Genomic DNA, 10793 nt, shown 5'->3' on the forward strand with positions numbered 1-10793 from the left:
CTTACATCTGTATTCATGAGAGATGTTGGTTTATAGCTTTGTGTGTGTGTGTGTGTGTGTGTTATCTTTACTAGTTTGAGTACAAGGGTAATGTTGGCCTCATAAAATGAGTTAGGAAGTATTGTCTCAAACTTTTTTTTGGAAAAGTTTGAGAACAGGTATTAAATCTTTGAATGTTTGGTAGAATTCATTGAGGAAGTCATCTGGTCCTCGACTTTTACTTTTGGGGAGATTTTCAATAATTGTTTCAATTTCCACACTGTTGATTGGTCTATTTAAACTTTCCAGTTCTTCATGATTTGGTCTAGGTAGGCTTATATTTCTAAGAACTTGTCCATTTCTTCTAGGTTATTAAATTTGGTGGTGTAAAATATGTCATAGTATTCTTGTATCCTTTGTATTCTGGTGGTATCTGTCATAACATCTTCTCTTTCATTTTTATTTTGTTTATTTATGTCTTTTCTCTTTTTTTCCTTAGTGAGTCTAGCCAGGGATTTGTCAGTTTTCTTAATCTTCTCAAAGAACCAGCTTTTTGTTGCATTAATTTTTTCTATTGTCTTTTTGTTCTCAATTCCATTTAATTCTGCTCTAATTTTTATTTCCTCCCTTCTGTTGACCTTTGGCTTCATTTATTCTTTTTCTAGTTTTTTAAAGATGTAATGTTATGTTATTTGGGATCTTTATTATTTCTTGAGATAGGCCTGTAATGATATAAACTTTCCTCTATTATTTTTGCTGTATCCAAAAGTTTTGATATATTGTATTTTCATTTTCGTTTGTATCTACATATCTTTTGATCTCTCCTTTTATTTCTTCTATGACCCAGTCGTTTTTTAGTAGCGTGTTGTTTAACCTTCATGTATTTGTAGTTCTTCTCGCTTTCTTTTTACAGTTGATCTCCAGTTCCAAAGTATTATGATCAGTGAATATGCTTGATATATCAATCTTCTTAAATTTGTTGAGACTAGTTTTGTGTCCTAACACATAGTCTACCCTTCAGAATGTTCCATGTGCACTACAGAAGAATATATAATGTGATGTTTTGGGACAAACGGCACTGTAAATGTCAATTATGCTCAATTGGTTTAATGTGTAATTTAAGGATGATATTTCCTTATTGATTTTCTGTTTGGATGATCTATCCATAGCTGACAGTGGGATATTTAGGTCCCCTACTATAATTGTTTTTGTCAGTTTCTTCCTTTAGTCTTTTTCCTAGTTGCTTTATATATTTTGGTGCTCTGATTGAGAGCATAAATATTGATGTTACGTCTTCTTGATGTATAGTCAGTCCTCTTTATCATTATGAAATGTCCATCATTGTCTCTCATTGCTTTTTAAATCTTGAAGTCTATTTCGTCAAATATAAGAATGGCTACACCTGCTTTTCTCTGAATGCCATTTGCTTGGAGTATTGTTTTCCTCCCTTTCACTTTGAGTCTATATTTGTCCTTGCAGCTGAGATGTGTCTCTTGAAGGCAGCATATGGTTGGGTTTTGTTTTTTGATCCAATCTGCTAATTCTTTGCCTTTTTGTTGGTGATTTCAGTCCATTTAAATTTAGGGCGATTACTGAAATATGAGGTTTTCCTAGAGCCATTTTATCTTTTGTTTTATGGTAGCTTGGTGTCTCCATTGTTATTTGTCCTTGTGTTTCTGTCTGTTATTTCAATTTGGTGATGTTTTAATGTTTTCTCCTTTTCTCCCTCTTGTTTTATGTGTCTTAGTTCTGGGTTTTTGGTGTGTGGTTATCATTAACTTTATGTAAAGGAAAGTTACATATATACAGTAGTCATTTTTCTTCTGCATGTGCCTTATCTCCATTCCCCTTTGCAGATTCAGATCTTTACTCCCTTCCCTCTTGTTTTTATTGTCTCACATTATCCCTCTTTATGCTGTATGTTCATTTCTAAGTTGCAGTAGCTATTGTCTTCTTCCTAAAGTGTTTTTTTTTCTTTTACATTCAACCATTATGTAATATTTAAGCTTATAATACCCTGTTCTTAATAATGGTTGCACTTTTCTGATTCTGTCTGCCTGTTAGACATCTTACGCATAGTTACATATTTTTTTGTCCTTTAATTTCAGGTGGAGTGATCCCCATCAGTATTTCCTGTAATGCAGGCTTCTGGTGGAAAATTCTCTCAGCTTCTGTATGTCTGAAAAGGTCTTTATTTCTCTTTCATATCTAAAAAATAGCTTTGCTGGCTACATTATTCTTGGCTGGTAATTTCTTACTTGCAGTGGATTAAATATTTGGCTCTACTCCCTCCTAGCTTGTAAGGTTTGTACTGAGAAGTCCAATGGTAATCTAATGGGTTTTCCTTTATAGGTTACTGCCATCTTTTCCCTGGCTGCTTTGACAATTCTTTGTCATTAATTTTTGACAATTTAAATATAATGTCTTAGAGAAGGCCTTTTGGGGGTTGAGATAATTAGGTGTTCTGTTTGATTCTTGGATTAGAAGATCCAGTTCTTTCCATAGGTTTGAGAAATTCTCATTGACTGTTTGAATATGCTCTCTATTCCCTTCTCCCTCTCTTATCCTTCTGGTATACCCATTATTCTTATGTTGCTTTTTCTGATGTCAGATAGTTCTTGTAAAGTTCACCCATTTTTTTACTCTCAAGTCTCTTTCTTCTTCCTTCTGCATCTTTCCAGATTTGTCTTTGATATCACTAATTCTTTCCTCTATCTGGTCAGCTGTATCTCTTAAGCTTGCTATTTCAATCTTCATCTCTTTCAGTGAGTTCTTCATCTCTAGAAGTTCTATTTGGTTCTTTTTTTAGTTTCAATCTCCTTGGTAAAGTATTCCTGTTGGTTGTTGATTTTGTTTCTAAGTTCTTTGAACTGTTGATAAGAATTTTCTCGCATCTCATTGAGTTTTTTCAGAAGTGCAATCTTAAATTCTCTGTCATTTAATCACATATTTCCATATCTTTAAGTTTATTTTCTGCAGATTTTTCATTTTCTTTCTGAGCTGCCTTGTCACCTTGGTTGTTCATGGTGTTGATGGATTTTTTTTCCCTACCTAGGCATTAATGGGAATGTAATCTACTTTTTTATTAAAAAAGAAAATTTATTATAGAGTGATCTTTCTTTAGCAGGTTGATAAGAAGTTTTTATTTTCATTTTCAGTAGGCAATGCCCAAGCTTCCTGCACTGCCCAAGCCTCTTGGATTTCTGCTTTGAGGTTTAGAATGCCCTTATTCTCTGGAAGATGTGTATCTCCTCTGTGACCAGGTCACCTTAGTCCCAGGGCTCCACTCCCATGGAAGAATGTAAAGGATGATGGGAGTCCAAGTCTCTGAAAAGGCCCTGAAGTCCCAGGCCTTTTCTGCTCCAACTGTCAGGTGCAATGCTCTGCTTCCTCCTTCCAAGTCAGCCTTACTAGATGGGGGTGGGGTGGATTGGGAGAGGACAGCTTTGTGTGTGACTGTTTTCCTCCTAGTAATGCTCACTCAGACTTCAGCTGCTTTGCATCTATATCCCCTCCCCTATCTCTGGGACCAGGTGCTGTTCGTTTCTGTTCTGGTTGCACAGTATCTCCTGTGGCTTGGTGCTAGCACTACGGGGGTGTGGCGAGGAGGGGGGTTGTGGTGATATGAGTGGGGTAGGGCACGTTCTGGGATGGTGGGAAGAGGCAGCCAGGCTCCATGACTCAGGTTTCTGCCTGGCTAAGGCAGTCGCTGAAACATAGCTATCACCTCTCCACGCTAGGTCTCTGCCCTGCTTATTGGGCTCCACTGCATGGAATATGCTTATCTCTCAGGAAGTACTGTTCATGGCTTCAAAGAGCCAAGAAACCATAACATTGATCTCCCCTCCCCTCACCTTGTTGGGAGCTCTGGGCTGGGTCTGCTTTCCACAGCTCCTGTCTTTGCTTCTCTCTTTTCACCTCCCTGTCTCACACATGAATGGCCCACCTTCAGATGCTCTGATGCACAGATCTCTCAGATGAGCTTGTGTGCAGGCTGGGTGTTATTTGTTGGGATGTAGATGTTTAGCTCCTTGTAGTTTCAAGGGGAGAGATAATGAGAGATCTCTCATGCTGCCATGTTTCTGATGTCACTCCCTCCCCTTAGTTTATCTGGAAATGTCTTAATTTCTCCTTTACTCTTGCCAGATATAAAATTATTTGTTGACTCTTTTTTTCTTTCAGCATCTTAAATTTACCATCCTACTATCTTCTGGCATTCACAGTATCTAGTGAAAAATTGGCTGTTAGTCTCACTGATGATCTCTTGTATGTGACAAGGCTCTTTTCTCTTGCTGCTTTCAAGATTCTTTTGACGATTTGACTGTATACCCTGGTGTGGGTCTCTGCATTTATCTTACTTTGAGTTCATTGAGCTTCTTGAATTGGATTATTTCGTCTAATATTTTCTCTGCCCCTTTTGTCTCCTTCTGGGACTTCTATTATGTGTAAGTTGGTATGCAGGATGGTGTCTTATGGATGTCTGAGGCTCCATTCATTTTTCTTCATTTTTCTTCTTTCTGATTCTCATACTTGATAATCTCATTGGCCTACTTTCAAGTTTGCTGATTGTTCTGCTGTTGAAGCCTTCTAGTTAATTTTTCACCTCAGTTATTTTATTTTTCAGTTCTAGAATTTCTGTTAGTTTCCTTCTTATCATTTCCGTATCTTTATTGATATTCTCCATTTGGTGACAAAGTATTCTGGTTTTCTTTAATTCTTTAGGTTTCTGTTAGCTTTTTGAGTGTATTTTAAGACAGTTTACTTAGTCTTGGTCTAGTAAGTCCAATGGCTGGGCTCCTTCAGGGACTGTTTCTATTAATTTCTTATTTCACTGTGAATTTCTCATAGTTTTTTGCATGCTTCACAATTTTTTGTTGAAAACTGAAACTTTTGAATACTATAATATGGCAGCTCTAGAAATCAGACTCTGCCCCATTCCAGGCCTTGTTTTGCTGCTTGTTATGGGGTTTTGTTTGTTTAGTGATTTTTCTAAACCATTTTTGTAGAGACTGTATTCTTTATCATGTGTAGCCATTGAAATCTCTGTTCTGTTAGGTTAGTGATCAGCTAAGATTTGACAGAGATTTCCTTAAACATCTAGAGCCAAAAATACAAAATAGTCCCCCAGTTTTGCAGGTTGGTTATGTGAGGTACTTCTTCAATTTTAGTCAAGCTGTTTAAAACTAAGCCTTAGCCTTCATTCTTCCTGTGGAGCCTAAAAGTCAGCCAGAAGTAAAAGATTAGTCTTCTCAGGTCTTTTAGGAGCATGTCCAGCCCTAGGCATGCAGGTGGCCTTCTAGATTTCCTGATGTATGTATAGGCCTTTTAAAGCTCCCACTTCTCCCAAGTATCTCCTTTCCTAACCTCTTCCTTCTCAGACTTTTTACCCCCCCAGGGGGTTTCTGTTGCTTTCCCCATATTATCTCTTGCCCTAGGTTGCTGAGGTTAATATATTTACCTTTAAATGCTTTCAATAAATGCCACTTGAGAAGCTACTTCTGTCCTGGGGAAAGTCGAAGTTAGGTGAAACAAAGGCAAACCCTTGAGCCAATCCTTCAGAGAGTAACCAGATGAATCAAAATATACAGCCTCAATTCCTTGGGGAAACGATCCATATTGCTCCCTCTGGTACCAACAACCTTCACCCAGTATATGGGCTGCTATTTTCATGGATACTGCTGAGTGGGGAATGGGAGATGTTAGGCAAATAATATATAATGCCACAGCACTCTGACCAAAGACCAACAGCTTCTTTCTTCATTTAGCATTCCCCTGGTTGTTGTAAATTCTTTTTTAAAAAATAGATTCCAGAATTCTGAAAAGTAGATTCTAAGTTTTTGCCAATTTATCCTTTGCTTTTGGGAAGGGGCAAAATTTTAGAGTTCTCTATTCTAACATTTTCAGTGACATCACTCCTGCATGGCTAAGTTTTATTCTGAGTCATCATTAGAAAAGTCAGTCCTGTGTTATAAAGGTGTTACATTTATCTATTGCTATACGACAAACAACACTAAAATTTAGAGCTTAAGACAACAATTTTATTATCATTATACCTCAGTTCTGCAGGTTGCCTGAGCTAAGCTGAATGGTTCTTACTTGAAGTCATAAGCTTTGGCAGAATGGGACTTTCAAGATGGCTCAATCACATAACTGGAGTTGATGTTCACAGTTGGTTAGCTCAGCTGGGGCTGTTGACCAGAGTGCTTCATGACGCTTCTCCATGTGGCTTGAGGTTTTCACAGTATAGTGGTGGGGTTCAAAGAATAGAAACCATAAGGATTCTTATGAACCAATGTCAGAAATCCCATAATACTACTTTCCCTGCATTCTGTTAAGTAAGTCACTAAAGCCATCCTGGATTTCTGGGGAGGGTAACTAGACTCCATCTCATCAAATATGTATGAGATTAAATGAGAAGAAATTGATGATGTCCACCGTGAGAACTATGTCCACAGTCCACCCTCTAAACACCAAACTTCATGTCCATCTCATGTGAAATATACACTCATCCTAAGACCCCCAAAGTCTTATCCCATTATGGCACTGGCTCAAAGCTCAGGATCTAAATCAGGTCAGGGTATAAATGATGCTTTATTTGAAGACTTGTGACTAAAGAAGCATATCTAACATTCAATGTTAATTCAGGAATAGGATAACCACAATAAATGTTTCTTTTCAAGAAACAGAGAAATAGCATATACACAGCAGGCACTGGTTCATAGAAACTCTGAAATTCAGGTGGGCACATGCCACCAGCTCTCTGATTAGTGCTCAGTACTGTCCCCTGGGAGTAACTTTCCATGGCTTTTGTATCTATGCTGAGTTATTATTCCTTTTCTATAAGAAAATGGCCTGTGTTTAAAGCTCAGAGTTCTCATCCTGCCTCCCTGCCCAAAGGGATTTTTCTTTGTCCTTTTCAAATTAAGCTGGTATTTTTATTACAAATGTCATGGGTTATCTATGCCTCTTGTTGAAGTTCACTCCATTAGATAAAACCTCATCCACAAAGCATTTCAAGTCAAGTTCCTCTCTGGTTTGGGTTGAGTGTCAGGGCACTGTGGTATGATATCCTTAAAATTCACAGAAACCATTTTCTGTAGTTGAGAAGGGTCTAGGAGATATACACTAAAATCTTTTCAAGTCTTACAAAAGGGTCTTACAGCTGCATCCTTGAGGTGGTCTTTACCTTAAAGGCCACTTGTTTTGGGCAAAATCTCAACTGAAGCACAATGGAAGAGGTATGGTTAAGAATCTTTAGATATGGTCGAATATCTTTAGCTTTGTCACTGAACTATTGAGGGTGTGTGGCTAAGGGAACTTAGAATAGTTTATCAGATGGCTGGCATGCAGACTGGGGCTGGGACTGAGTGCTTAGGAGCATGATTGTATGTTCTAAACGCTGGTATCACAGGACTGATTTGGGAGTGTGGCTTAAGATCTTATCTCTCTTATTGGAGGGCTGAGGAGAGAACATGGTTAAATGTCATTATATTATTGGAGGGCTGATCAGGTGGTATAACTAGGGGTGGTCTGATATGGGTGTGACTGAAGACCCAAACTCTGAGACTAAAGAATTGCTTGGTCATAGCTGCAAGACCACACCCTGAGATATGAGTGCTGGGGACAATGTATTGTTGAGGGGGCTCCATGATGGGAGAACCAGAGACTAGAGCCGAGAAAAAGCAATAACGGTGGTTAGGGGATGATTCAGCAAAGGCAACAATAGACATTTGTGAGCTAAAAGGAGAGATGCAAGAAAGAGAACTGCCTAGAGGCCAAGGGAAGTGGGTGGTTGCAGATGAAAGTGGGCTCCAGATGAAGCCATGTTTTCTGGAAGAAACCTGAAAGATTCCCTCCCCTCACCTGAAATCACTGATTCACCTGAATCCTAGACTCTCTACCTATACAAGGTACCAGACTCTCCAATAAATATACTAGTGACCCAGTTCTTACATCTTTCAAGGAATTGAATTCTTGTGGAATAGTGGACTTAGGAGGAGTTCAAGATACCTGTACCACTTCTTATTCCCTATCTTTACGGACAAGTGAATGAGGTACATGGCCAAGGTTACAGATTTGTAAAGAAGCAATGTTTATTAGAACAAAAAGCCACAAAACATGAAGACTTAGTGTAGAGAAAGTAAACTAAGTCCAATGTCCTTTGGCCACTTATGGAATGCATTTTTCTACTCCACTTCATGAAAGTGTAAAAATTTTATTTAGTTCTTGCCACCATCTTCACTTTCAAAGACCATGTAAGGGGTCAGAAGATTGCCCTGAACAGGTTTCAGAGTCAGGCTGGTATGGTGGCTTGTGGTAGAGAGCTTTCATCCTATGTCTGTTGAGGTGAGACTTCTGGCTAAAGCCCTGCCCACTTGTCTTCCATACCTAAGGCTTCTCCCCTTGGTGTGTCATCTGATGTAAGACGAGGTGTGACTTTTGGATAAAGCCTTGGCCACACTCTCTGCATACACAAGGCTTCTCTTTAGAATGTACCCATTTATGTGTAATTAAAACTGACTTATTGCTAAAGCCTAGTCCACACTGTCTGCACATATAAGGCTTCTCTCTCGAGTGTTTCCTCTTGTGCCTGATAAGACCTGCCTGGTGACTGAAGCCTCGCCCACACTCCCTGCACACATATGGCTTTTCCCCTGAGTGTGTCCTCTGGTGTGCAATGAGGTTTGACTTCTGGCTGAAGCCTCGCCCACACTCCTCACACACCATGGGCTTTTCCCCTGAGTGTGTCCTCTGGTGTCTGATGAGATTTGATTGCTGGCTGAAGCCTCGCCCACAATCCTTACACACGATGGGCTTATCCCCTGAGTGTATGTTCTGGTGCCTGTTGAGGTGTGACTTCAGACTAAAGCCTCGCTCACACACCCCACACACATAAGGCTTCTCCCCGGTATGTGTCCGCCTGTGTGAGATGAGGGTTGAATTCTGGCTAAAGCTGTGTCCACAAACTCCACACACATAAGGCTTCTCCTTTGAGTGTGTCCTCTGGTGGTTCACAAGGGTTGTCCTCTGCCTAAAGCATCGCCCACATTCCTTGCAGGCATAAGGCTTCTCACCTGAGTGTGTTCTCTGGTGTGAGATGAGGTTCGACCTATCACTGAAGCCTAGTCCACAATCACTGCACACGATGGTCTTCTCCTCTAAGTGTGTCCTCTGGTGTCTAACGACAGCTGACTTCTGACTAAAGCCTTTCCCACATTCCCGGCACACATAGGGCTTCTCTCCCGAGTGCGTCCTCTGGTGTATGATGAGGTTTGATTTCTGACTAAAGCCTCGCCCACATTCACTGCACATATAAGGCTTTTCGCCTGAGTGTGTCCTCTCATGTATGATGAGTGTTGACTTCCGATTAAATCCTCGCCCGCACTCTCTGCACACAATAGGTTTCTCCCCTGAGTGGGCCTTCTGGTGCCTGGCAAGGCTTTTCTTTAGACTAAAGCCCTTCTCACATACCCCGCACACATATGGCTTCTCCCCTGAGTGTATCCTCTGGTGACTAAGCAGGTTTGTCATCTTGCTGAAGCCCAGTCCACACTCTCCACAATTGACTGTTCCAAATCCTAAGACTTCTATCCTCTTCAACAATTTGTCTGTTTCCTCAGGATTCCCCGTCTCAGCAGGGCTGGCCTCTATTTCCACCCCTCTGATGCCATTCCTAGAACTGACTGGCTGCCTTTGAGGCAGCTTGGAGAATGCTGTTAAAGTCCTTTTCTTTGTCTTTCCAAATGAAAGTTTGGCACCTTCTCTCTCCTGACCTTCTGCCTTTTCACTCCAGGAACTTGGATCAGAGGCTTCTTCCTGCTTCTTTTGGTCCCCTGGGCACAGATCCCCTGGCTGGACATGATTTTCTGCACACAAGCATGGGAAGATCCAGGGGGGATGATTACACAGCATGTGCTGCATGTGGAACTTATGACTGGAGAAATCCGGAAGGCAGAAAGGACAGAGGTGGAATTCTGGCTTTGGTTCTGCTGCAGAGAGAGGAGTTTGAGTCAGAACTGAGACTCAGTAGGGCAACCCAAGCAATTCTGCTGAGACTTAACTCTTTGCTCTTCAAAATGCTTAAAACTTAAGTGCTACCCAATCGAGACTTCTTTTACAAGACCTATTTTTCCAGCCGATCCCATCTTCCATTACAATCCAAAAAACCTACTCCTAAACCTATTCTATGTATCAGACTACAAAAGCATCACAGGAAGCTTCAGCTCTGTAAATAGGGCCAATACGCAACAATCTTTTCCCCCTACTGCAACCACTCACATTGATATAAACTGTGTCCACAAATATTTTCTTTGACATTTAACCAAAGGACACACGTGGAAATGTTATGTCTTTATTTTCCTACAAGGACAAAGGGATAGACTGAGAGAGCAGTCATTCAGACTGGAGAACCCCTAGACTAGGAAGCAGCACAAAAGATTAGCTAAAGAGATCATGTGTGAGATGCCTGAACTAGAGTTTCCCTACTCACTTACAAATATTTATTAGAGGATTATTTTGTGCCAGAATTCCTACAAGGCAATAGATTTTCAGTAATGGGCAACACAAACAGACTTAAAAGATGCTTCCTCCTGGTACCCCTGACCAATTTAAGCCCTGATAATTATTTTTTAATTAATCTAAATAAAAATTTCCTCAGAAATCAGTATAAAAGAAAAACTTTCTTCCTATGGTACTTTTTGCATAGGAGATGTCAACACTGAATGTATTGTTTCATCACACTGGTTCTGATCAGCTAAAGAAAATAAATGACCACAATTTGAAAACCCACGTACAGATCTCACTGGTACTACCTG

The 10793-nt window shown here is 40.1% G+C and overlaps 1 protein-coding gene across 1 annotated transcript in view; it reads right to left on the minus strand.

Moving 5' to 3' along the window:
• Window positions 1–8047: 8047 nt before the first annotated feature.
• Window positions 8048–10793, minus strand: part of ZNF133 (zinc finger protein 133) — a 21144-nt gene continuing 18398 nt past the window's right edge. The window contains exon 4 of the mRNA XM_006921560.3: window positions 8048–9968. Within this exon, the coding sequence (XP_006921622.2) occupies window positions 8368–9968 (1601 nt within the window). The 3' untranslated portion in view covers window positions 8048–8367. The remainder of the gene's footprint in view (window positions 9969–10793) is intronic.

Source organism: Pteropus alecto, unplaced genomic scaffold (genome assembly GCF_000325575.1).
Source record: "Pteropus alecto unplaced genomic scaffold, ASM32557v1 scaffold45, whole genome shotgun sequence".
In the NCBI taxonomy this organism is placed as follows: domain Eukaryota; kingdom Metazoa; phylum Chordata; class Mammalia; order Chiroptera; family Pteropodidae; genus Pteropus; species Pteropus alecto.